Source organism: Anopheles coustani, chromosome 2 (assembly GCF_943734705.1).
Source record: "Anopheles coustani chromosome 2, idAnoCousDA_361_x.2, whole genome shotgun sequence".
Classification (NCBI taxonomy): Eukaryota; Metazoa; Arthropoda; class Insecta; order Diptera; family Culicidae; genus Anopheles; species Anopheles coustani.
In genome coordinates, this window is record NC_071289.1 from 36,609,718 (window position 1) to 36,637,405 (window position 27,688).

The window sequence follows — 27,688 nt, forward strand, 5'->3', positions numbered from 1 at the left end:
TTACAGCGAGCGATCCGAAGAACAACAAAATACATAATATCGGATGATTTCTGTGCAGCTGACAGCTCGGTTTGACATATGAACACGCGTCTATACGTGCCCGCGAAATTCTCGCTGCCTGCTGTGCTCACCAATAAATCGCAGTAATAAAAAAATAGCTCAGTCGGCCATCTTGAATAACAAACACGTCGCGTTAGTTCGCGGTGGCACCGGCTCACACCGTCGGTCGAGCAGAACAACGTGTTCATGATTTCCTGGACATAACGCAAAGATACAACATTTTATATCTTTTTATCTCAATGTAAAAAATGAAACTAAAAATAAACCAAATTTGGGGATGCGAAAGGTAGGTTGATGTGTATACGCAGGCTTGTTGCTTGAAATTGTAGCCAAATCTTGTTTTCGATACGAATTTGAGCTACACAATATTTTTTTAATGTGTTTATAAGATTAAATAATGATTTACGAGCATTACGTGATGATAGGATTTTTTTTAGTTTGTCAGACGGAGCAAATTTGTACAGGAATCATACTCGGGGTCCACACTACAACGCGACGTCGCCTGACAGGAGCTGAACTCCATATAAAAAAAACCTTGCGCTATGTCGCGCGAATCGCGCTAGATTTTTTTTGCATGGAGTTCAGCGCCTGTCATGCGAAGTCGCGTAACGCGACGGTGCAGTCTGGAAAGCGTGATACTCGGGGTCCACACTACAGCGTGACGTCCCGTCACGAAACGCTACGTCGCCTGACAGGCGGCCCAACTCCATACAAAAAAACTGTCGCACAAATCGCGCTAGTGTAGAAACAGCGAAAAACGCGACGTCGCGCTAGCTCTTGTCAAATGTCAATTCGAAACGTAAACAAACCGACAGCTGGACAAATCGTAACCAAACCGAAACACAAACGCGAACAAAACGAGTAATATTCTCCACAAAACATCGGATTTTAGGTTTTACTACTTATTTCTACTCTTCACAAATGTTATTCAGCTATGAAACTTCGTTTTAAAAGATATTTTACCAAAGAATTTTCGGGTGCCGAAACGTAAACAAACTGCTCTTCAACAAGTAGGAGATGATGTGGCAGTTCTAGTTCGGTAGTGCATCAGAGCGGATGTTAGCAGTGCATAAGTTTCCTGAAAGGGTTAGCGGAAAAGTAAGGTTACGGCACGACCGCGTGGTGACGCCGAGCTGGAGCTCAGGTCAGACAAATCCTAGCTGCCGCACATCTCGTGCCGTTTGAGACAATCAAGCGGACCACGAGTTCTTGTGTCCTGACAACGGAAGGAATTATCCCTCCCGTGGACGGCGGGTGGACATATGGCTATTATAGCCGGTCCTAAAGGACGAGCCCCTTCATAGGAGTTCGGACAGAGTTGGTACGCCTCTGATTACGTGTAAGGGAACAAATTGTTCGACTTAGCGTAGAAGGATATACCCCGACTCGCATATCGAAAGAAGAAGAAGAGATGATGTGGAAATATATACTTCCTTCGGCGGGCCAAAATATCGTCGTAGTCCGTTTAAGTTTGTTTTCTCAGTGAATTTCAAATGTAGAAGCGCCACACTTACTCAGAGTGCATAAAATACGTAGCTTAACAAATATCATGCATTACTACCTCAAAATTCAATAAAAAATTTTAGCCAAGTTTGCGCCCCAATGTGATACAAATTTCCACATACTCTCCTACCTCTGTCGCGCTTGACTTGCGCGATTGTTCTGCCGAAACTGGGCTACTTTTGAAACGGGACGTCGCGCTGCAGTGTGGACCCCGAGATAAAGTTGGTAGCACTTAATCAATATAAATGAGCAAATTCGTTTGTTTATTTCGGTATCTAGAATTCCAATACGCCGCTATGTTTACCTTTCAAATCGCCCTATATGACCCTACCTTGGGAATAACCTTGGTCAAGTTTCCAAACCCATGAAATTATGAAGTTTGACAGTTAACTGTAACCGCCGGGCTGATTCGAACAACAGCTCGCCATTGATCGTGAGCTAATCGTTGAACGATTTCACGGCTCAGCAGGCGATAGTTTTGATGTAGAAACGTGGAAAAGCTTCGAATGTTGTTCTAGTGACTACGTATTCGTTTGTGATAGTGTAATCATAGTTTTAAAGCAGATAACGAAAAGAATAATTGGTACACCATGGCAGAAGCGCAGCAAACAAACCAGACCAATGACGATTGGCGTCTCGTTGTTTTAGAATGGGTAAAAACCGAGCTACACCAACTTGTGTTTATAGTGAAATTTCCGGTTCATTCTCGTTTTTACCCGGATTGCTTTATCATTCGCAGGTAAAATGTTCCAAGCTCCACAACACAAGCGAAACAATTCGATTGGATTCTGTTTTCGATGCCTTCAGAAAGAAGATAATTGAAACAAATCAGTTTCGGGAGACCAATATCATCGAGTTTCTTCGCACCCACTTCCCACGTTTCGAACTTAAACTGAACAAATGCAACGAGATTCCGGATTGTGACAACGTTTATGTTTTTTCTCTGATGCTGTACTTCTCGTGCGTCCGCTTGCCGATTGAATACTTTCAAAACGTTTGCAAAACTTTCAGTGACGACCATCAACGCAGTGTGAAAACCTTTCTGGACTCTTTTCTCACCGATTTCAACAATAAGATACACATCGATCGATGCTTCCTGGATACAGCGTTCTCCAACGCCACTAACTCGGCACGTAACAAACTTCAGCGGCATCCGGAGCCAAAAGTAGAGCGATCCAGTGATGCCCAAATCTTCAGTAGCACTCCTGCCAGTAAGTTAGAGCATAAAATGCCGTCCCCACAGACACCTAAAAACATCTCACTAGAATGGAAGATGAAGAATCTCACAAATCTACTAGACTCCGCTCGGTCCGAAAATGGGACTCTTGAAAAGCAAAACGAACAGCTCGTGCAGAGAATCCAGGAGCTGAATGAAGATAAACAAAAATTATTGATGAAGATAAAAGCTATGCAGCTTACGGAACAGCAGTGCGAAACGAATAGTGGCTCGAAGGAGCAATTGGATGCCAATGATCGTCAACATGAGCTATGCCGTAAAAAGCTGGAGAAAAATAATGAACTGATCGAATTGCTGCACGATGAAATAAACAAGGCAAAAGAAAATGCCTGCATAGACTTGGAGCAACTTTCGGCGGTAAAAACGAACAACATTCAGCTGAAGCGAGATATGCAGTGCCTGGAAAGCACAATAGAAACGTTGAACAAGGAGCTGTCTAGGCAGGGTGATATCATCGAAAGTCAGGCGGAGGTCATCAACGACTTGCGCCGGTTCATTCGCGAATCCCGGTTGGCGTGCTCGGAAAGCTTGGCCGAACCATTGGAAAGTTCATTCGAATGTTTCGATAAATTTAGCGAACTCTCTATATTCGATGAAAGTCGGTGTCAGGAACCGGAAAATCTTGCCTCAACGGTGGTAGAGGTCAAGTTGAGGGAGCAGGAGATAGAGAACGAAAAACTAATGAAACAGATTGAACAGCAGATGTTGGAGATTAAGCAGAGCAAAGAGAACAGAAATCTCGAGGCCGCTGACTTTAACGCAAAGCTTCTCGTGCTGCAGCGTGACAATGCGAAGATGAATGCTATGGTTGCAGAACTGCAGAAATCGTTGCTGGAAACTGTTGAGAGCAAGAAGCAGCTAGAGCAAACTTTGGAGAAGCAAGAGGAAGATTACAAACGTACCCAAATGGAGATAAATGCTAAGGTTTCAGAACTGCAGAAATCGTTGATGGAAAAAGATGATAACATCAAACAACTGGACAGGCAACTGGAAGATCACAAGTGCTCACAAATGGAGATGAATGCTAAGGTTGCAGAGTTGCAGAAATCGTTGGTGGAAACTGTTGAGACCAAGAGGCAACTAGAGCAAGCTCTGAAGAAGCAGGAGGAAGATCACAAGCATGCCCAAATGGAGATGAATGTAAAGATTGCAGAACTACAACAATCGTTGGCAGAAGTGGTTAACAGCAAAAAACAGTTGGAGCAAGCATTTGAGAAGCAGGAGGAATATCACAACCGTGCCCAAATGGAAATGAATGTAAAGGATGCAGAATTACAAAATTTGTTGTCGGAAACGGTTGACAGCAAGAAACAGTTAGAGCAAGCACCAGCGAGACAGGAGGAAGATCTCAAGAGTGTCCAAATGGAGATGAATCTTAAGGTTGCAGAACTACAGAAATCGTTGGTGGAAACTGTTAAGACCAAGAAGCAGCTGGAGGAAGCTCTTGAGAAGCAGGTGGAAGATCACAAGCGTGCCCAAACAGCGATGAATGTAAAGGTTGCAGAACTGCAGACATCATTGGCGGACACTGTTGAGACCAAGAAGCTGCTGGAGCAAAGTTTGGAGCAGCAGGTTGAAGATCACGAGCGTGCCCAAATGGAGATGAATGTAAAGGTTGCAGAACTACAGAAATTGTTGGTGGAAGCGGTTGACAGCAAGAAACACTTAGAGCAAGCACTAGCGAAGCAGGAGGAAGATCACAAGCGTGCCCAAATGGAGATGAATGCCAAGGTTCCAGAACTACAGAAAATATTGGCAGAAACGGTTGACAGCAAGAAACAGTTAGAGCAAGCACTAGCAAAGCAGGAGGAAGATCACAAGCGTATCCAAACGGCGATGAATGTAAAGGTTGCAGAACTGCAGACATCATTGGCGGACACTGTTGAGACCAAGAAGCTGCTGGAGCAAACTTTGGAGAAGAAAGTTGAAGATCACGAGCGTGCCCAAATGGAGATGAATACAAAGGTTGCAGAACTACAGAAATCGTTGATGGAAACGGTTGACAGCAAGAAACACTTAGAGCAAGCACTAGCGAAGCAGGAGGAAGATCACAAGTGCTCACAAATGGAGTTGAATGCCAAGGTTCCAGAACTACAGAAAATATTGGCGGACACGGTTGACAGCAAGAAACAGTTAGAGCAAGCACTAGCAAAGCATGAGGAAGATCACAAGCGTGTTCAAATGGAAATGAATCGTAAGGTTGCAGAACTACAGAAATCATTGGCAGAAACTGTTGAGACCAAGAAGCAACTAGAACAAGCTCTGGAGAAGCAGGAGGAAGATTACAAGCATGCTCAAATTGAGATGAATGTAAAGGTTGCAGAACTACAAAAATCGTTGGCAGAAGTGGTTAACAGCAAGAAACAGTTGGAGCTAGCATTAGAGAAGCAGGAGGAAAATCACAACCGTGCCCAAATGGAAATGAATGTAAAGGATGCAGAATTACAGAAATTGTTGTCGGAAACGGTTGACAGCAAGAAACACGTGGAGCAAGCACTAGCCAAGCGGGAGGAAGATCTCAAGCGTGTCCAATTGGAGATGAATGCTAAGGTTGCGGTACTACAAAAATCGTTGGTGGAAACTGTTAAGACCAAGAAGCAGCTGGAGGAAGCTCTTGAGAAACAGATGGAAGATCACAAGTTCACCCAAACGGCGATGGATGTAAAGGTTGCAGAACTGCAGAAATCGTTGGCGGAAAATGTTGACAGCAAGAAACACTTAGAGCTAGCACTAGAGAAGCAGGTTGAAGATTACAAACGTGTCCAAATGGAGATGAATCGTAAGGTTGCAGAACTACAGAAATCGTTGGCAGAAACTGTTCAGACCAAGAAGCAGCTGGAGGAAGCTCTCGAGAAGCAGGTGGAAGATCACAAGCGTGTCCACATGGAGATGAACTCCAAGGTTCCAGAACTACAGAAATTACTGGCGGAAATGGTTAACAGCAAGAAACAGTTGGAGCAAGCACTAGAGAAGCAGGAGGAAGATCACAAGTGCACCCAAAGGGAGATGAATGTAAAGGTTGCAGAACTGCAGAAATCGCTGTCGGACACGGTTGAGACCAAGAAGCAGCTGGAGCAAACTTTGGAGAAGCAGGTGGAAGATCACAAGCATGCCGAAATGGAGATGAATCTTAAGGTTGCAGAACTACAGAAATTATTGGCGGAAACAGTTGACAACAAGAAACAGTTGGAGCAAACTGTGGAGAAACAGCAAGATGCTGGCCAGCGCGAGCAAGAAAAGTTATACATGAAAACAGCCGAGCTTCAAAACTGCTTAAAGGATGCTGATGCAACGAAGCAGCAATTAAAGGACACACTTGAACATCAATATAGGAATGTTAGAGACTTAACTGTTCAGTTGCAAAACCTTTCTAAGGAACACGGCGAAGAGTGCAGCAAGCGCGACGAGCTGGACGAAAAATCGGAAGAACTTTCTTCTCAATTTAAAGTGATGAAGAAGAAGGCGGACGATTTAGAGTCGCAGTGCATTAAATTGTTGAAGAAAGTTTCGACACAGAATGAAGAAATAGTGTCGCTCAGGGAAGAGCTAGAAAAGAAGGGCGCTACTGTGCAGGTCATCGAGGAGAAGGATGCACAGTTGCGACAGCTCCACAGTGACTGTGAAATTCTTGCCGGCAAGCTGTACGTAGCTCGAACGCAGCTGGAGGAGAATCGCGACGCTCGAGAGAAGGAAGTGGCTTCCGCGCTGGAGAAGCTGGACAACTTGAAGAAGAGTTACGAGGAGCAGATTCGCGAAGCGCGAATCGTCACCGAGGACAAGATGGAACGAATGAAAGAGCGCATGGTGAGTGGTCAGATTTTTGTTCTCTACCAGCATATATGTACCTCGCCTCATATCCTCACCAAAAGGTCAGATTAATGGTTTGCAAAGGATGAATCCTTCGTTTAACTTCATGGTTAATATTGGGGATTTTGAATTGGTTCGTGTTTTTGTGTGCGAACCGATGGGTATGCATGACTTCTACATTTGCACTGCACGGTATAAAGGCTGTCCGATCATTTCTCTCACGCACATCCGCAGGAATCGGTAGCAAGATCCGAATATGTCTACTTACCTGGCACCAAAAACTCTTTCTTTATTCCAGCCGTCGGGCCGAGACGGTGTTCTAGCCATCGTTCTGAAATGGATATGTCCGCTAGCGGTGCTTGTCTTCTCGATCTACGCCTTTGCCAGCGACCTTAAGCTGGAAGTTAAGTACAAAAGTCCCCCCTTTCAGTAGCGTCAGAAAGTTTTTCCGGTGCGCGGAGGGACTGACAGACTCAGAGTGATAGTACAAAGAACAGGGACCCTACGACAGGCCGTACCGAAAAGGCTTTTTTCTTCTTTTATTACAGTTAGAAGTAATAAGCTAATAAAGTAAGTTCATTGAACTGTAGTTTGCTTTTATTACAGTTAGAAGTAATAAAGTAAAATTTTAGTAGTCGCCAATCAACACTTGAAGGACAAAAAGGAAGAGGAAAATGAACAGCCGAAATAGATTTTTAATATATAACATTTTTTTCTAAAGGGGTGTTTTTAAATCTCTGGATTGATGTTTATGTTATTTGTTCAGCTGAATAAAACTTTGTTTTTTATTTAAATTAACTAAATGTAACGCAATAGTGTAATTTACTGTAACATCCTGCTTTATTTGCGTTGGGGGGTGGCACTAAAGTGTTGAACAAAACAAATTATCGGTGATGTATGTAATTGGTTTGATTTTATTTTACACTTACGCACACTTTCGTACAGCTAAAAGGTTTTTAATTTTAGTTTTTCTTTTTCTAGACATATTTATTCGTTTATTTATCGGACCCGGTATAAGACCCGGAATACAAAACGTCTCACCACACTTGAAAATTAGATGGTCACCTATGGTCGTTTTTGAAACAAACTAATTCTGGCTCTTAGTATCTGAGTAGCTTCAATAGTGCTAAGATTAGCTGAGAAGACTTGCAGGGTTTGCGCTTATAGATGGATTTGGCACTGTATGTTTGAGAGTCACGCCTAACACTCTAAGTAAGGCATGCAATACGTTTCAGGTGCCAGCTGATGGACAAACATATTGAGCATATTTTTCCTTTTGCATCGAGAAATACCTGTTGATCTGTAGGACTGATGGTATGTTTGAAGGACATCATTGTGACGCCGCTCATAGAGCTCTATAATATTTGATGAACTGTCTGTTTTTGTTACAGAATTCTTTCATAGCCATTATTCTATGGCTTGCTAGAGTTTCTCCTTTTTCTGATTGTTTTTTAACAAGCTGGAAGCTGATGGAAACGGAAGGTACCGTTTCGTTGGATACTGTTGCAGTATTGTCTCAGTAGGGTGATTTTCCTAGCTGAATCCTCAGAAAATTGCAGTACAATTAGCACCTGTTGATGTGTAACTCATTCCAATAACGGTTACAGTTTTTATCCACATTTTGAATCCGGGGGTGTTCGGGGAAAGTATCTGCACTTGTCTTATAGCACAACGGAAAGTGGCCGTATTTGATTCATCTTTTGTTAAACTCTCTAGTCTGGTCGCTTGGTTATGATTGGTTTCTTCATATTGAACGTGCATGTATTGAATGGTCGCATTTGCTTGCAGAAGGAAATACACAAGGAGAAATTAGTGAAGTTGGAACGTGAACGACAGGAGTTGTTTGTCTCACTGGAGCAAAGCTACAAGGAACGGGTAAGTGGCACTAGTGACTCATTCGCCTACCCGTGGAACCCATGTTATTCGGCCGTTATTTTCCAATACCCGTCCTGCAGATGGAAAACCTAGAATCCCGTTGCGCAACGCTGCAGAAGCAGGTGGCTGAGATGAACGAACGCGATCTCCAGTGCCGGAAGGAAAACCAGCTGCTCCAGGCAAAGGTGAAAACGTTGGAGGAGAGTCGGGGAGAGCGCAAGTCGTCCTTGCTGTTGCCACCGCCTGCCAGGCTGCGTAAGTGTTTGAGTTTGCGACACGGTAGTGGGCTTGCTTTTTTATTTAAACCCTTTTGCTTTTTGTGCGTCACGCAGGATGTAATCTCAAGATGGAAGACGAGGAGAGCGAGGTGTTCAACAACACGTACCTGGCGGATTTGCAAAACGGCCGCTGCACTTCGCCAACGACGAGCGACGGTGGGTTCAATCGAGCCTCGGAGCTGATGCGCCGCAACTCGATGCGCCTGCCGCACCTGCGCACGACCTACACTGCACTTGAGCCCGACATCGAGCTACCGGCGGACGATACTCGCGTAAGAGGAAGAGACTGGCATCTTTATTTACACTCACTCACTATTAATGCTACTACTTGCGCAGGAAAACCTATCATCCTTGTTCGATGACAGCTCGACCGGACTGATCACGCGCCGCAAGGTTTCCGGCATCACCTCGTACAAGCGTCCCGGGCCACCGACACCGAGCAAAAAGGCTGGCCGGTTATCGCTCGGCGGCGTGCTGCCCGGTGCGAACCTCGAGATCCAATACAAGGATGCGCTGCAGGATGCGAACGTGGCCGCTGGTACGACGGAAGGTCTAGGTCGTACCGGGCGCACCAAGACACCCGGAAAATTTAAGCAGATGCTCAGCTCGTCTAGCTTGCTAAGCAACTTTCAGCGAGACGAGGTAAATAAGAAAACTTTCTTCCCGTACTACATCTAGTAGGCAGTGGGCGCAACGCCTCCTTAGAGATTGCGAACAGTTACGATCGGATCCTTGGCTCACGTTGCACACAGACACACCGGTTGCACAATTGAGAGATCATTTGCATTCAGTTTCAGTCAGTTTGTCCACCGCTAGCGTGTATCTCTAGTTACCCTAGTTTGGGTCCGGAACCTCTTTTTTCGGATTAACACACGATAGCGTTAGCCCTAACTGACACCCTTCAATTCAACCCAACTCTAAACAGCCTCCGCAGCTCCGAGCATACAAAATCGCGACTTATAATAGGTAAATCGATACTGAACCAATTGGGTACGAATCGTCGAGCCCCACGGCATATCATCATGCTTTCTCGTTTTGTCTAATTGACAATTGTTACCAGAAAAACGAGAAGGCATGATGATTTTGCTTGCTGGCTACATTCAGTATCTTTAGTATAACCGCTAGAGAGACAGAGAGAGGGGGTAGAATAGTGAGTAATAGGGGACTCCGCACTGTGGTTCTCCTCTTTTTAATTTTTGGTGGTTTGATTTCGGTTTCGGTGAATACTAACTTTACCATAAACCTAGAGTAAACTCAGGCCCCCAAACAAACGGTGGCTCCTGGGAGATGCGTCACAAGGAACGGAATTCTCTTACCACGGTATGCGGTACGCTTTCGTTCCCTGTGGCTTTCTCTGCAACTATGATAGTATTTTTCTCCTCTTCCGAATAACCAAGGGCCATATAAATGACGTAACACCCGTCGCTTTCCACACGATCCGGTGCAGTGCAGCGATTCGTCATTCGAAAAGGGTATCCCTGCGGCAGCAGCAGCGCTCGGTTCGTTTCGATCTGCACCGAGCCCGTGGCTTTACAACCGCCGACGAAGACCCAACCTCAGGTGCGGTTGATGATCGTATTTTTGGTGCCGTGTCGGAGCGGTCGTTACCGTTGCCCCCCAGCGGCAACAGCTTGCACAACATCCGCCAGCAGCAGATGCTCCGGCGCGATCAGCGCAATCGACTGCTGGATCTGCGGCGTAAGATCGAAGGTTCGCCGCTGCGCTACCAGCCTCAACCGCTTGCTACCGCCCAAGTGGCCTCCGCTAGGGAAATGAAGCCAACCGACGGTGCGGTGGCGCGACAAATCACCCAAACAGCTGGGGTCGCTAGGACCAGCACCTCACTTTACTCCATTCCCGAGTGTCTCGGCTCAGCGGAGAAGGAGGAGGAGGACCACGACCAATTCGGAGTGGCTGAAACCAGCTGCTGGTCTTACTCGTTCATCTCCACCATGCTGGACGACGACGGTACGATTTCGATGACGACCAACCGGACGCTTGACGATACTGGGACCACGACTTTTCTGAGTGCTCTATCAGAATGTTCGATGCCCGGTAGCAATCGCGCGCTCAACATGCGCCGTCGTGAGCAGCGCAACCGACAGGTGGACTTGCCGCGCAGGTTGGATGTGTTCTCACCATTACTTCGACACGATCGGGACACGACTGCTGGACTGACGACTCCGCTGTCGTCGACGCTTATCACCGATGTCACCGACTCGGGCCTAGGCCTGGATCATGCTGGTTCCGCTCGGAGCATCAGTAATACCAATTTAACACCAGCACCGAAGGCCTTATCGCCAACTGTTCTTGTGTTCCTTAGCGTCGCCATTGCCGTTGGGCTACTGGCCGAGATTTTCTACTTTCTTTACCTTCCTCCCGATCCTCCGCGCCATTTCTCTGGCGACCGGAACCAGGTTAACCTGGCGTGGTGTGAAACGCTCAAATCTGTGAATCAGGCGGAGTAGCAAACGTAGCTTTTGCTTTTTTTTAATGTACTGAATGTGTATATCTCAAGTTGCCACCTTTCTGTGTTGTGTGTTGCGTGTGCGCCTCTTGGAACTTTGTTTTAAATCCCGTAGGATTGAGACTTAGAATTACGATTACTATGCACCGATAATAACCCTTACTATTTGTTTGAAATTATCTTGTTTGAAATAAAAGTCGTTTAAAAAGCAAAGCTGTAATATAGGGAAAGTTGTGGCCTTCTCCCTGATAGGCCTCCCTACGAATAAGCTTTATTATTTTATTATAGATACTTTCGGCATGCTATAGGTAAAGCGCCGGGAACAGTGTGCGGAAGAATGAACACATCAGCAAGCATGTCTTAGTAGTCGAAAGAAAAGAACTGAAAATAAATTAAGCTTAACGTGATCACATACTACGTAGTTAATTTCCTTACCCAAACCCCTCCGTTTCGTTGATAATCATAGCCGGGTTAGTTTTAGTTCAAAGAGTAGCCACTCGCATGACAAGTGTTTGACAAAAAGCTCCCTACCCGATACAATCAACGGCAACATACTGCAATCCGTTTCGATTTTCATGATTTCCAGAACACCTCACCGGGCCGGCGGGTCAGCTGGTTTAGCAGGAGTAAAAAAACCTAGAGAGGAAGCGGTAGAGGATGAGAACGGTCCCGCATCGGAGGTTAACGAAAGAATATATATACATATATATATATTTATTAATTTTATTTATAAAATAATTTGTTTTACAATAAACAATAAATTTGTCTACTATACTGAAACTCGAAGACGATTATAATTGTTTTAAGGGTAACATTTGTTTTCTACGGAGGAGTAATTGAAAGTACACTTCGCAACTTAGAAACGCAATCTTCTAGAGATTTCATGCTTTTTAAATGTAATAAGCATCGTGAAAAAAACATTCAACTATTATCTCTTAAAATTACTTAAGACCCAGAGATCCATACTCAAGCTCAAGTGAAATAAGAAGATTGATCTTGGAACACCGAAGATCAACATCTAGTTCAGGGGTCAGCAAAGTCCGGCCCGTAAGAAAATGTTAGTGCTACTTACGAAAAATAAATCGCAATTCTTATCGGACTTGTTCACGCTGTTCAATACGGCAATAACTCGTTTACTTTGCATGCAAAATAGCTGAAATATTTACAATGCTTGACTCCTTTGCGCTGTCAACACACTGCGTCACCGGCCTACCCCACGCCTAAACACGGATCGGCTGCGAACACCTGGTGTTGCCGAGGGCTACGCGACCACTGGCGTATGGTGTAACGAGTCATCAGCAGCACAGCCGAGCAGACACTGAACCATAAGCCACGTAACCAGAAGAAAGAGTGCGCGCCCGAATGCTGCAGCGCGAAACCCGTCAGAACGTGGAACACTACAAACGACTGAGGACACAGCAAACCCGGCTCTTCGAGAGCAAGAAGCGCTTCTTCGCTTCGAGAAGTCGGATGAACAACTGATGGAGCAGCTAACTCAGTCACGGGAAACTCGCCAGTGCTATAGGATGTTGAAGATGACACGAGGCGGCTAAACGCCAAACGACGCAATATGTCGAGACGAGGAGGGCAACTTTCTTACGGACGAGCGAGAGGTGATCGAAAGGTGGAAGTGCTACTTCAACGGACACCTGAACGAAGCGGAATTAGGGGAGTCCAGCAGCGGCGCAGGCAGAATCGAGCAGCACATTAGCCAGGAGGTAGATGACGATGTGCTCCCACCATAACTATTCAAGATGGGTTCGGTAGAGCTTGCCGTCAGTATGCACAAACTAATTATGAAAATCTGGGAGCAGGAAAGGATACCGGAGGACTGGAAGCTGGGTGTCATCCATCCAGTGTACAAAAAGGGTGACAGAATGGACTGTGCCAACTTTCGAACCATCACTGTCCTCAAAGCCGCCTACAAAATCCTATCCCAGATACTCTTCTGCAGATTCGCGCCCCTTGCTACAGATTTCGTCAGAAGCTACCAAGCTGGGTTTGTTGGAGGCAATTTCACCACCGACCAGATCTTAACGACAGATCTCTAGAAGTGCCGAGAGCACCAGATCCCGACGCACCACCTCGACTTCAAGGCGGCGATACCATAGACAGGAAGGAGCTATGGAAGACCATGCGGCAGCACAGCTTCCCCGAGAAGCTGGTGCGGCTGCTAGAGGCCACAATTGGGGGGGTGCTGCGTAAGGTGAGGATCTCGAACATGGTGTCGGATCCGTTCGAATCTTACCGGGGTCTGAGGCAAGGTGATGGACTCTCCTGCCTTCTATTGAACATCGCTCTGGAAGGTGTCATGAGAAGCGCGGGCTTCGACATCCGTGGCACGATTTTCACACACTCTCTCCAATTCCTCGGCTTCGCGGATGACATCGACATCATCGGGCGGAACACAAGGACAGTGTGTGAGGCGTACACCCGACTGAAACGCGAGGCCGCAAGGATTGGATTGATGATCAATGCGACGAAAACAAAGTACCTGCTCGTCGGAGGCTCTGACAGTGACAGAGCCAGGCTGGGCGGCAGTGTATCAGTGGACGGCGACGAACTTGAGGTAGTAGAGAACTTGAGATAGTAGAGGAGAGGCAAGAATCCTGGACTTTGCTCACGGAGGACGCCAACGCCCTCGCAGTCTTCGAGAGGCGCGTGCTCCGGTCTATCTTTGGCGGCGTGTGTGAGCAGGGCGTGTTGAGGAGAAGGATGAACCACGAGTTAGCTGAGCTGTTTGGCGAGTCGGACCTCCTGACGGTGGCGAAGGCCGGCAGGATTCGTTGATTGGGGCATGTCATGAGGATGCCGGACTCATGCCCCACCAAGAAGATGCTCACATGCGACCTGCCCGTCACGAGACGACGAGGAGCTCAGCGAACTCGGTGGATGGATCAAGTGGAGCAGAACCTGCGAGACATCGGATGCGAGCGGGGTTGCAGGGCTGCAGCCATGGACCGAGCTACCTGGAAAACGATTGGTGACCACGCCATGTCAGCACGATGTGCTCAACTGTGAGCGGGCCAGAAAAGAAGAACAAGACTCCTTTATTAACCCTGCAAGAAAATGGCTCAAGAAATTGTCACACTGTTTTTTTCAACATGTTTGTATAGTTTGTGGTCTAAATCCGAAGAAACAATTTATGTTGTCCTAAAAATTTTATGATTATATTGATTAAATGATGGCCAGATTATATTGATTAAATGAGCGCATATGTGCTATATTTTAGTAATTTACCGATAATAAGCAAACATTTGGTTCAAATGCACCGATTAGTGTCAAATATATGAATAAACGTTTACAAACACATAAGAACTTGTTTTCGCAGCAGATGCACTCGAAATAAACGACGCGCAACGAAAGTAGAAACAAAACATGCGACAAAAAACTCGGGCAAAGTAGTACAAATTCCATCCGCTTGCCCGAGTCAGGGTCGGGCAAAACTGTGAAGGGGTTAAATAAATTAACTAACAGTACAAAAAACCTAAATTTATTTGTTGAAAAGTTCAAAGTTCAAAAGTTCAACGAAAATGTTCAAAAATTTAAACGATAATAGGGTAGCTTGGTGGTACCGAATGGAAAACACGGCGAGGTGGGGAGAAGAAATTCTAATAAACTAATAACTTTTTTAAAACTTAATAAATCAACCCGTGTAGTTTTTTGTGTAATCTTTATTTTCTTCATTTTAGGTCACTGTAAACACCAATGTAAACATCAAGTTATACTCAATCGTACGAGGAAGAGTAACCGTTTTCGCATAGGTAAAATTATGTCCTTGCATTGCCGTGTCTATATGTGTGTGTTGTGTGGGGGATGTAGGTTTATGAAGGTTTAACTTTTCCTTCTGTTGCACATTCTCAGGTTCACGGAACATTACATTAAAAAATGACAATTGATCTAATCTCTTCCATTCATATGTATATCATAAATCCATCTATTTTTTCCAAAATAAACAACAAGTGCGCGAGGATGTGAAAAATATTCTCACACTTTACTCACCCGGCGCACTACACACATTCTCAGATGACCACCTTCGCCTTGCACCGATCATGTTTCTCGTTTTTTTTTTCTCATCACAAAATCACATTTTGTTACAGCAGTACGTGAAGGATCCCGTCAGAAGAACAGGCGCCGCTAACTTTTCCAGCATGTTATGTTAGCCTGCCCAATATAGTGTTATTGGGCCCACAGCAGGTCAAATGTCGTCCTCCATATATTTTTTTAAACAAAACTACATTACACTCGTTGTAGGACATTATATTGTACCATAAATTCTTGGGAATTCTATATTTGTTCCTACCGTTCCGTGATATCATATCGGCTCTTCCTGCGCCTATTTGATGACTGATAAAAAATCTGTTATCTACCCAAAACAAAAAGAAAAACTTAAGCAACCCAAACAGTAGTCAACTAAAATCTCTATCTACAGCAACTAATTGAAGGCCCACACTATATCGTTTTGTAACAGGATTGCGATCAATGTTACATTCTTGCACCAAATACATTGCGTCCCGGCGGTTCGCGTTGTCAAACACGTTCCATCACTTCTCGATCGTCAGCTAAGCTCACTCACACCACCCCCACCGGTCTATTCATTCGATCCATTTAGCATTTTCCTCTAAACTATACTTAGGTCAACCATTTGTTTTCAGCTTTGTTTTTCCTCTCGTCTATCTATAAGTCACGGCGCAACTACTCAGTAAGGCGCAAACACAACCATTGCGGCAGTAGCAGAAACCAATGCGGTAGAAAATGTTACAATGTAAATTCGATATCTTCAGCCCTCGTGTTCCGTCCTCTACACATGAAACTTGTTCGCATGGCTCAAACAATAACAAAATATGGTAAAAGAGTAAATGAGGCCCCGGGCTAGATTCTCCTCTTCCTGCTGGTTCACATTTAGCGCCTGAAGCTATGCAAAGCGCGACACATGCATTCGTTTCGAATTTTTGAACGCTAACGGTTCGCTTTAAAGACCATAACGGTTTAAACTAATCACGCAGTGGAGGTTGAATGCGGGTTAATATACTTTTACATGTTAAGTTACTAGTAAGTAAACTATACCACACATGATGGACAGCATGAAACAATGAGTTTAGTCGAAGAAATGAGTTGGAAACGGCGGCGCGCCCGCAGCGAGCGCAGCGAGCGGACTGCGCTAGGTCTACCGAAAAAGAGAGTTTGTTATAGTTTTGAGAAATAAGGGGGGCCCGTGGGCCCCCCTCATACCGCACCTGTAGGTTGATTGCGTAGCCGACATTAACGGTACAAACTACGGTGCAAATACTCGTAGGTTGAATTTAACGAATTAATGTATTACCAATTGCATACATTCAGTTTAAACGTCCGCAAGAGGTGTAGCCACGATCGAAAACATGGCGGCCGGGGCCTCATTTACTCTTTTACCCAAAATATTTCTCTCTCCCTTCCCTTTACCGTCATAGCAAAAGCAATATGCAGTAGTATTTTGAGTTAACCTATGCGTTCGATTGTATAAAAGGAAATTAATAATAGTAATATGAATGCATCTCTCTACCGTCTCTACTATCCGCTATCCGACACAGAAGCTGGTCAGTAATCACACACCGCGCAGCTTTCGGCCACGATGTACACCTTCTTAACACCTAAGATGACTAAGCGATGATGCACGCGCTTCGCTGCTAACGTTCCTCGCGATGATGCTGGCCCACACACACACACACACACACATGTCTTATAGGATGGAACCGAACCACTAACTCGTAAATAGGAGCCATCTATGCTCATCCAAATCCTTATCTCATCGGGAAACCTTTTAAAACATTGACTGTCTTCTGCTGTACTTCCCAAATTCTCCAGCCTCTGGTTATCCAGAGACACTAGATATGGGGCGGGTGTGTGTCTATGTGTATTGTGAGTGTATTTTTGTGTTTGCCGTAAGCAACTCCTAATCCTAACCGTTTAACACTATCAACGTTTAATTTCTTAATGGAAAAAAGTACAAAGCCTCCCCACGTTCGGTAAAGGCTCGCCTTGGTCAATAGTTTGTTCATCATAGAATCTCCACCATGCATCCTACACATAAACATAATTTGTTTGTTTTTTCGCTGTTGTGTAATAATTGTTCTAGATTTTTGTTTCATTTTCTAGTCCTCGTTCAATCTCGTTTCTTCCATTACATCCGACCATGGGCGGACTCTGTTTAACACTTTGTTTTCGCTTTTGTCTCTCTTTTTTTTTATTCCTTACTAGTTGTGTTGTGTTCATGAAACCATCGTGGACTCTGTTAAGAAGCTAAAGCTGCTTTCACATTTTTTGCTGGCTATTTATGGTTTTTGAACGTCTTTTAAATTTTCTCACATTTCTGGGTTTATTTTTTACGTTTCTGTTGTTTTTTTTCTCTTTGTGTGTGTGATCGTTGTTCTAAAATTTCGTTCTACGTTTTCCCTTATGTCTTCGGGTTTCATCTTTTAAGTGGCACTTTGAGAAATTGATCTATGTTCATTTAATATGTGTGTGTGTGTTCTTTTTTGTTCCTTTTTCAGTATATCATTTCTTTGCTTGTTCGTTCGACTACTCTACTCAAGTGACTGGGAGCAAACATGCAGAGATGCAATAACTCCGAAACCCGAAATTCGTCACGACACAAGCCGACGAAGGTTTGTTTGAAAAAACCAATAAAAAAAATACTGCGTACTGGTGTATGCTTGAACTACTGCTTCAGACTTTCTCTTTTTTGTTGTTCGTTCAAACCAGTATCAGTTATGTGGTCGTTTTATGTTAAATTTCTCGCTGGTTTGTTCCTTTCGATCACATTCATCGTTTGGCGCATAAGGGGAAACAAGGACAAGATGGAGGTGCAGTGCAGTCTCTAGAAAAACTGAGCAGAAGAAAGAAAATAACATCCTTTCTAAGCCAAACATGCGCACTTGGTCGTCGTTTCCTTTTAACTACCGAAAGTGAGCGATCTTTGTAGCGCTTTCTTAAACACTATTTCAATGATTCAGTTAATACAATACCCAGCACGTTACTATAATTTGTGGGCGGTGTATAAGTTTGTTCAATTTAATCCAATCTTTGTTCGTAGACTTCTCAGTGCATCCAATTCGGGAAGAGGTGACCGAAACGAACGGGCCAACGGGTGTTGTTAAGGGCTAGACGGCACATTTCTTTTTAAATCGTTCGATTAACTAATATCCACTAGTTATAGGTATAGTTTGTTTTGTTCGTGTAAGTGTTTCTTTTGACAAATTTCACTAATAAGCCACATCTATATGTAAACATATTCACGGCACATACATTTCATTCCAATCAGTAGGATTTTTAAGTAAGTTTTCTAATTTTACAACTTCTTTGAGTCCGTCAAGTGTCTTCCATTGTAGTTTGTTTTTGTTTGTTAAGGTACAGGTTAATTTCTAATGTGTTACGATACACACGTTCGCCATACACAATTGTTCCATTTTTTTCCTATTCGATTTGTTTTTGTTCGTTGTTTATATCATTTATACCGCTAAAGAGCATAACGAAACCGATGGTTTCCCCTTGAACGTGGAAGGGGACGAGTATTTGCTTGCTTTTAAAAAATATAACACATCCATCAAGATTCGTTTACATAATATCCATGTACACAGAGTGCGTAAGACGGAGGAACGGCTAAAACGTCATTCATTAAGTATAAGTTTCCATTGTTTTTTTTTAATTGTACAGGCTCATATATCCATAGTAGTATTTCGTCTCGTTTTTTTTGTTTGTTTAAAATGTGTCCACCAAATTGACAAAACTCGAAGGTGTGTGGCCTTGCTTTTTTCAGTAAGTGTGCATAATAGATTTAGTGCAAAGTCTAGTAAGATCATTTAGTTTACACGACAGCTCTCGTGTGACCATCTCAATTTAACATGTTTCTTGAAGTTTTACTAACGTTCACGCACAACCCTTTTAACACATGGTGAACCGGTAGCTTTGATCATTACCTTCCTTCGATCAATCCAACGTCTTTCATCAGTCAGCTTTTAAAGCTAGGCTTTTAGCCGGATTTTAGTTTTTCGTATTTTTACACTATTGCATCAGTTCACCATACTCGTTCAACATTTCATCCAGCTGGTCCAGTAGTTCGCTGAAACTTATTCGTTCGTGTGGGTTCCGCATAAAGCAGGGTGCCATCACTTTATCATACACGTACGAAAGGTCACCCGGGAGTTGTAATCTATAACGAAGATGAAAATAAGTGACCGTTTCCGGCAAAAGGGAAGCTCCAAAGGCTCATTTACTTACATCTTCTTCTCCCTCTGCAGCAGTTGATACAACTGCTCGCCGCTCTGTACGTCCACATTCGAGTACGGTGTTTCACCGAACGTGAACATCTCGTACAAGGTTACCCCGAACGACCAGACGTCCGATTGGAAGGAATACTTTTGAGTTTCGAGCGTTTCCGGCGCGTACCATTTGATCGGAAGATCGCGCGTATGTCGTGCCACGTAGTAGTTGCTACCTTCGGTGACCTGCGCCAGCCCAAAGTCCGATATCTTTACACAGTCATCGCCTACCAGGATGTTACGAGCCGCCAGGTCGCGGTGAACTATTTTCTTCTCGAAAAGGTATTGCATGCCCTAAGCGAAGAGAGAAAAGAGAATCGTCACAGATCGGTGGTGGTGGCGTTGAAAAATTTCGCACATAATGCAGCAACACTTACATTTGCGATGTCCCGTGCCATCTGAAGTAGATCTTTCTCCTCGAGGGTCGGCCGCTGATAGCCAAGGTAGGACAGCAGTGATCCCTTCGGCACGTACTCCATCACCACGACCAACTTATCGAGCTCCTCGATAAACATAATAAAGCGCACAATGTTCTTATGCCGTAAGCCCTTCATGATGTCTACCTCCCGGCGGAAGTCATCCCGTACACGCTTCAGATCGGATCGGTCGGGCCTATCGTCCTGAATCGTTTTCAGTGCCACCTCAAACGAGTCATTGTTCTTCTCCAGCGTGCCCCGGTACACCCGTCCGTAGTGGCCCTCGCCGAGCGTATTGTGGAAGACTATCCGAGCGTTACCGTGCTGTATGTAGTCTGGACAGTCGTAGAACGTTCGCTCGCGGAAGGAATCTCCGCTGAAGCAGTTGGCGTGGTTGGAAAGCAGCGGATGCGAACTGCTGCCTCCACTCGACGTATTACTGTGCAGTTCACTTTCGCTCAAGTTGCTCACGTAAGACGACGATGTGTATTCCGTACGTGACCTCACCAGTGTAGAAGCTGTGTGCGCTGAAAAGGTGAGATAAAGAGTTATACTCATTGCTAATTGAACATATTTGTTTTTTGTTTTCTAATCCAATTCCGTCCATAGGAGCAAAATGCAACCGCAGCATACTACGCTTGATCAACATATTTTTGCACTCTTGCATCTTTCAAATCTAAACAAATCTATAAAAATCTAAACAAATGCCATGTGTCACATTATCGTCGATATCATTATTCAATTTAATTGCAAATAAAACCACCACAACGCGTTTTACAAATTAACAGCGTGCAGAAAACATAGAGAAAAGCTAACTGCTATTTCGAGAGAAAATGTCCAGATTAAACCAAACTGAGTGTAATAGATTGAAAAGTGACCACCTTCTGTGTAAAGTGCGAGTTGATAGAAAAGATCCGGAGTAGGGTTGGCAGTAAAATTCCTGCTCATGCTTGAATTCAAACAAAGCTTGCCGAGTATGAAGAAACAGCGTTAAGAAACTTTATGTGCACTGCAATAAAGATACTACCAATGTTTAAAAATGGTTATCAGTGAATTAAAATTGTCATTTCCAGAACAAAACAGGGGTTTTTGTTATTGTCATACTCACTGGTTTCCATTGAAATAATGCTGCTGTTGAGGTTCGTCTCATTGAGCAACGTCCCGTTCGAGTGTCCATTGACGTACCCATTCTCCACGGTACAGTAGCTGCCTTCCATTTGTCCTAAAAATTTGAACAACATCACAACATTTTCAAACCGATTTGAAAACCCAAATACGAATTATATGGTGGCCTCATTTTAGACCTCATACGTTCTGTATTTTTCTACGTACGTGCATGAACCAATAAACCGACGATCGTCTGCGGTGCGAGTCGCTTGTCCGGATCTGCGTGCCACCCGTAGTTCAAGCACTCGTAGATTTGTTTCGATTCCTTCAGCTCCGGCACCATCGTATCCCGCCACTTCCTCGAGGGTAAAAACTGGGCTGGCTTGTGCACGTGCATCTTCCGGCCGCGACTAAAGATTTCCCACAGCGCCGAGGTGCAGCTCCACGCGTCCGAGGCCGGATCGTGCCGCAGCTTGGCCACGCTATGCTCACTCAGATCCTGATACTCATACGGTATCCACAGCAGGTCCTCCTTCGTAAGCCGCCGCTGCCCATTCATGCCCGGGTCGCCGAGTTTCGCCAATATCCGGTGTCCGCTGGCGTCGTAGTTGATAACCTGCATCGTCGAGCAGCGAATGTGCCCGTGGATGATGCCATGCTTCTGCAAATAGTAGAGGGCACGGGCGAGCGAATGGCCAACTTCGATCAGTGCCACCGCCGGGATATTTCTTCGCATTCGCAAAAACTCATCCAACCGACCGAACCGTGGATACTCGAGGACCATCGTGATGGGTTTGCAAAGCGTCATGCCGTACAGTTTGATGATGTCGATCGAGTCAATTGTCGCCCACTGGCCAGCCATTTGAAGAAAGTCCTGTCGGGAGGGAGCCATTAAAGTAAGAACTTGTGGTCGCGTGGATAATGTACGACGTGTGCAGACTTACCTTCAAATACTCCCCTTCTCGGTCGTTCTTCAGCAACTTCAGTGTTACCTCCATCTTGCTGTTATTCGGTAGGAGGAAATCTGCCCGCGTACGCTTCGTAAACCCATCGCTTTCATCCTCCGACGCATCTAGAGAGAGATAATGGCAACTAAGTACACGAAACTTGTATTCAACACAGAGGCTTCGATTTTCTTACTTCGATTGACAACCAACTCCTTGGCGGCGTTGATAATGCCGGCCCGTTTCATTAGACCTAGCTCTTGGGTGCCACCGCCAAGCACCCGCTTCGGCGAAGACTTTTGTGTGGGGCGGCAGAGCAGCAGGTTCGGAGCGTTGTCGTTGTCCGACGGTGGCAATCGATAGACAGACGTTATCTCCGGATTGAGACTCTTCAGCGCTTCCGCTAGCTGGTTGTAATGCTCCACGGCTTTCTCCTTCTCGCGCTGCACGTGCCATTGATCGTCGGAGTAGATCATCTTGTACGTTTTTATCTGGCCACTAGGACACGAGTAGAAAAAAAAGGTATAATTGGAACGTAAGCAATTTCATACCAATTAGGGTACTATCTACGAAACTGCGGAACCTTTCATATCGATAAGATGCCGTATCTTGATGGCCTTCGGTTCCCAATTTGAATGTTCTTGTACTTACGCGCCTTCCAGCATATCGACGTAGTACGTATCGTAGTGCTTCTCGCATTGGCGTATGATGCATGCGCCGCAACTACTATTTTTTTGCCGAATCTTGTCGGTGGAATACTTTCCGCTGCGAACGAAAGCAACAACAGAGATCAGAAAAATGGTGGCTATCAAAACACTTTTCCCCGGAAAAACGCGAAACGCGAAAAAGGATGAAACTGTTTAATCCTTGCTAGTGGCCACAAACACGGCCGATCAAATGATTCCTAGAAAATCCTTCGGAGCTCTCTCGCTTGAGTGAAATGTTCTTGATTTTCCCCCAAAATTCGCCCCAAATTTTCCCGAAAACGGTTACGCCAGTTAGCGTAGCGATAACGGGGGAACAGGTGTTCAAAAATTCAGTTCAGAATTCCCTACAAAAACCACATCATCTATCATAGGATGCTCCATCCGATACCGTTTATGTTGTTGGGGCATCGATTTGCAATTTAACCGTTCGCAAGGCGAGTCAAAGGAACTTGATATTTGGGGTGGATGTACCAGTCTGGTGGTTGACGAAACACCACGGTTCCAGGAAATGGTGCTTTGCTAACCTTCTAACCAACTCCCCATTTGATTGATAAGGTGCGTGCAAAGTGCTACTGACATCTCTCCTCCGTTCCGAGATCTTTACGAGGCATTGCATTTGAATGAAAGATTTGATGAATGAATAAAGTGAACGAGATTTTCAGGTCCATGGTTCTCGCGATTGTAAAACCTTACGATTTACAGCGACTTCCGGGAACGCACTCCGAATCGTGTAGGAGGAATGTAGAACCTATGGGGTTTGTCTTTTTGAACTGGAACATCAGGACTATAGTGATCCAAGTTAGGGATCTGGACAAGAATTTTGCGAAATTTCTGGAAGCTTAAAGTGTTTACTAACATAGAAACAGTTACAGACGGCCATCGATTAACTGGCGGGCGGATTATCCGTAAGTTCAAAACTGACAGTTTCATAACTTTGCTGAGCTTTTTAGATGAATTTAAATTATTGTTTTTAGAGCGTTTAGTCTAGTTAGCTTACTAAATTTCAACATTGTAGAAACAAGAAATTATTAAAAAACACATATTTTTGTTAATAGACTTTCCTTCTCAACTTTACTCTTGCACTATACACGTGTATATGTGACGTACATTGACATGCAGTTTCGATTATCCGTGGAATTTTGATCATCCGGAAACCGACCGGTCCCGACGACCCAGGGTATGTTTTATCGATGTTATACTGTACTTCATCATCTTTGTCAAGTAATATCTCTCTAGGAATGTGTTCAACTCACCCGATAGGCCCATGGCACTTGTGGTCTTTCAGCCAGTCCAGCATTGGCGAGGAAAGATAACCTTGGCATAAATACACAGTCCATTTGCACATTAATCTGTGAAGGATAGGGATTGTCCAAGCGAAAAGGAAGAATTTAGAACCGCGTTACTGACATCCGTCCGCGCGTCAATACTTGCCGATAATAGCCGGCTAAACAGGTTACAAAAGAATGCAATTCAGTCTGATCGCGAAAGTCTATGCAGTACGGGTCGGTCTGGTCTTCCAGCGCAAGCTTGACCGTAAGCTTTTCCACCAGGATGGTGAGTATTTCATCGATGTTCGTCACATGCTGCCACTGTGTGGAGGAAGAAGGAAGGTTGGGTGCGTGTAACAACAGGTTAATTCGGCTTCCAAAGGTTAATGTAGCAACGTATGGAGTAGTACCTTGCAGGAGTAGAACACCTTCAGTCCCGGTGTGGCCGTGGCATCATCCGCCTCCAGCATCCGCTCCAGCCCGCCACCGGTCGAGCCGTACTTGGTGGTGTTGTCGCGTGATGCCGCGGTGCTGCCGTACGGTTGAAACCGTAGCTTCACCGGACACTTGCCGGTGCGTGAGCTGAACTCGCCCCGCGGGTACTGTATTTCCGCCGCGTACTCCTCGTACAGGTAGCCCGGCGCAATGTTGTCGATGTCGTTGATGTAAACGTTTTTGACGTAGCTGCGAATAAAATGCGAGTAAAAATAGCCTATTAATGTCGCACCCAAAAATAGGGACTACTCCAGCGAACAAACAAACATAAAAGGTGTTTGGCTCTATTTTTGACTTTCGTCGTTCATCGAGCGGGGTGCTACTTACTTGACATCATGGTCCTTCTGCTGGAGGGAGCTAAGCGACTGGAAGATTCGCTTTTCAGCAAAATTGAAGAAGCACACCGAGTGCTGCTTGTTGATCTTGCGCGGAATATACTTCTCGAAGTCGCGCTTCAGCTCATTCAGGCCGATCTTCTCATCCTCGATCATCTTCCGGTACATGTCGTTCACGACGTACCCGAGGATCTTGTTCTTGTACTTTTGATAGTCGATCTCCGGAATGCGGTTGTGCAGCAGATCGTACCGTAGCTGGTTGTAGTAGTAGTTGAACAACTCCTGGTCTAACGTCTTTAGGGTGGACAGATCGGGAACCTAACGGGACGGTTATGACAAAAGAAAGAATTCTAATAAGCAACAACAAACTACTCTTTGGGCCCTCTGCTTCTCTAAAAAGGCCTTTTTTGCGCATTAGCACATTAATGTACTGTTTACCGAGACGCCAAACATCTTCGTCTTTAAGTAAACCTCCCTTGCGTCTACTAGCAGCATCACACACCCGCTTGGAACGTGCCTTTTTAGCCCAATCAACAATACACGACAAACAGAGCGGAGGTGGTAACCGCGGAAGATGAATTATCTCCGGATAGTAAAACGTTTTACAAGGGGTTTGTAGATACGCCGACTTCATGTTGTGCATTGTTAGCATCAATTTCACCACGCCAAGTGCTTCTCGCGTGTTGTGTACACATATTTTGCATTATCATTAAACACCCGCTGCCTGATCCTGCAGGACCTAATCTCGGGTAGTGTCTGGGCAAACAATGGAGAAATGTTACCCCGAGCAGTGAAAAACAATATCAACCACAGAAGATAACACATTTCAGCAGTTTACAAGAAGATGTTATGCGAGATTGACGCCGGGAGGCAACGATTTACCAGGAAACCGGTTGTGACGTCAATAGAAAACATGTGATAATATTTAGTGATGATGAAACTGTAACAACAAACGGATAGGCGTTAAATTGCACTACCTTTGCTGGTAAAATAAGCAAAATCATTTTACATAAAAATGAATTAATGTAAATTTAAACAAATTATGTCTCATCTTTACGCACAAACATTCAATCTACGCAATAACCCAACACACATAACCTTTTCAGTGCTTCCTAATTTTTCTGAATATTGGTACGCAAAGATGAGAAACAATTTGTACAAATTTACTATAAAAATGCAACACGTACCCTGTTACTTAAGTTTGAACGAACATTTTAAAAATGTGTATAGTTTTGTTTACACTTTAAACTGATATTAGTTTGTTTGGTGTGACTCTCTAAGTCACCTTCTGAACCTTATGCTTATTGTGCCTGTGATACTAAATGAAATACCAATTGTTCATATTTTTGATGATTCATTTAGTGTCCCGTGTATAGCCGGTAAAGTAATAGTTAATTATGTATTATTGAAGTAACAGAAACATATAGTTACTGCATGGAATCAAACATCAAATCGTCGTATCAAAATATCTTTTTCCTGAAGCGACACAAATTGGGTCGTTAAATTATACAGTCGGTCGCAAAATAGAGCATACATCTAAACGAGAATTGGTTTTTCTATCAGAACTAAATGAAACATTCACAAAATGCAGTCTTTTAAGTTTGCTTCTGTAGCTTGTTCATTGTGCAAATTGAATGCACAAATTGCCTTGCCAATATGGCCCTTAAATTCTGCTATACACAGAGCTATATTTGATAAATCACAGATATAACGTGTTCATGTTTTGTTCTTTTTGACAATATTACGTAGTTTAACAGGAATTAACTCCTTCCGCAAAGTAATTTTATGTTGAAGAGATTAGATATCATAAAGGATTTAAAATTAACCCCTTCACAGAGATTAGATATCATAAAGGATTTGAAATTAACCCCTTCACCCAGAGCCAGGCTCGGGCGGAAGGAATTTGTACTGATTTGTCCGAGCCTGGCTCGGGCAGGTTTTTGTCGCACGTTTTGTTTCTACTTTCGATGCGCGTCGTTTATTTCGAGTGTACCTGCTTTGAAAACACGTTCTTACGTGTTTGTAAACTTGTATGCACATATTTAACACTAATCGACGCAATTGAACCAAAGTTTTGCTTATTATCGGTAGTTTATTGCTGATCACATTAACAAATAATGTATATGCAAACTGACCATCATTTAATAAAAAAATTCCTAAAATTTTTCGGAAAATATCATTTTTTCTTCGTTTCTAGATCAAAAACTATAGAAAAACACAAAAAAACAGTGTGACAATTTTTTAAGCCATTTTCTCAACTTGCCTAGACTGTGAAGGGGTTAAGTAAATTCCTACTAAGAAACTCCCAAAAGTCCAACAAATCCATTATATATCGTTACAAGCAAAGGATTCTCTAATCCACTATTGACTGTAGTTAAGTGAATTTCTTTTTTTCCCCGTATCGTTAGAACATCGTAAAAGATCAGAAGTTATCCACAAACTTACCTTGAACCGCACCCGGAAGTCGTACTTCTTTTCCGGCGACGGCCGGGTGCACCCGGCCAGAAACCATCTCTCCCCGTGGATCCGCAGGCCGACGAGCGAGAAGACCAGCGGTTTGATCTTCAACCGCTGACAGATCCACCGGCAGAGGTGCTCGCACGTATCCTCCGGACCACCGACGGGGACATTGATGAAGCTGTCCTCCACATAGTTGAACACCTGGTACACCACCTCATCGGGCATAGCGAGGTTTGGGATTCTCTCGATGGAACGGTGGTGCGACGGACTTTCCTTTCCTAGCTACTTATGCGCACTGCTTGCTCACTTTCCTTTACCCTACAAAACTATTTTCACTGACAAAGCCACAGCAACGTCGTCTTCCGCGAGGACGTTAACTCTTTTCGACCACGCGTCGCCGAATTCTACGTTTCCATATGTTTCTAAGTTCTACCA

The 27,688-nt window shown here is 44.4% G+C and overlaps 2 protein-coding genes across 2 annotated transcripts; one reads left to right on the top strand and one right to left on the bottom strand.

The window, feature by feature from the left end:
• Nucleotides 1-1,982: 1,982 nt before the first annotated feature.
• LOC131264325 (myosin-10-like) lies at nucleotides 1,983-11,639 on the top strand. The gene is made up of 8 exons (XM_058266623.1): nucleotides 1,983-2,216; nucleotides 2,303-4,297; nucleotides 4,415-6,604; nucleotides 8,396-8,482; nucleotides 8,563-8,737; nucleotides 8,815-9,032; nucleotides 9,097-9,402; nucleotides 10,158-11,639. The coding sequence occupies exons 1-8, from the start codon at nucleotides 2,154-2,156 to the stop codon at nucleotides 11,226-11,228; spliced, it is 6,105 nt and encodes a 2,034-aa protein (XP_058122606.1). The 5' UTR covers nucleotides 1,983-2,153; the 3' UTR covers nucleotides 11,229-11,639.
• Nucleotides 11,640-17,370: 5,731 nt separating this feature from the next.
• On the bottom strand, nucleotides 17,371-27,631 carry LOC131262367 (tyrosine-protein kinase hopscotch). The gene is made up of 13 exons (XM_058264358.1): nucleotides 27,239-27,631; nucleotides 24,786-25,111; nucleotides 24,374-24,647; nucleotides 24,127-24,284; nucleotides 23,949-24,044; nucleotides 22,640-22,753; nucleotides 22,185-22,486; nucleotides 21,989-22,116; nucleotides 21,270-21,918; nucleotides 21,046-21,159; nucleotides 19,899-20,464; nucleotides 19,481-19,815; nucleotides 17,371-19,412 (listed from the first exon to the last, which is right to left on the bottom strand). Exons 1-13 carry the CDS (start codon nucleotides 27,476-27,478, stop codon nucleotides 19,265-19,267), a joined length of 3,450 nt encoding a protein of 1,149 aa, XP_058120341.1. The 5' UTR covers nucleotides 27,479-27,631; the 3' UTR covers nucleotides 17,371-19,264.
• Between the last annotated feature and the right edge of the window lie 57 nt (nucleotides 27,632-27,688).

What these genes read in the sequence shown, in the direction of transcription:
- LOC131264325 (XM_058266623.1), top strand. Translation starts at nt 2,154, where the DNA reads ATGGCAGAAGCGCAGCAAACAAACCAGACCAATGACGATTGGCGTCTC. An exon ending in AAACAGCGATGAATGTAAAG is followed by an intron (nt 4,298 to 4,414) that starts GTTGCAGAACTG and finishes ATGAATGTAAAG; the next exon opens with GTTGCAGAACTACAGAAATT. An exon ending in TACCGGCGGACGATACTCGC is followed by an intron (nt 9,033 to 9,096) that starts GTAAGAGGAAGA and finishes CTACTTGCGCAG; the next exon opens with GAAAACCTATCATCCTTGTT.
- LOC131262367 (XM_058264358.1), bottom strand. Translation starts at nt 27,478, where the DNA reads ATGCCCGATGAGGTGGTGTACCAGGTGTTCAACTATGTGGAGGACAGC. An exon ending in ACTTCCGGGTGCGGTTCAAG is followed by an intron (nt 25,112 to 27,238) that starts GTAAGTTTGTGG and finishes CCGTCCCGTTAG; the next exon opens with GTTCCCGATCTGTCCACCCT. An exon ending in GTCGATATGCTGGAAGGCGC is followed by an intron (nt 22,487 to 22,639) that starts GTAAGTACAAGA and finishes CTCGTGTCCTAG; the next exon opens with TGGCCAGATAAAAACGTACA.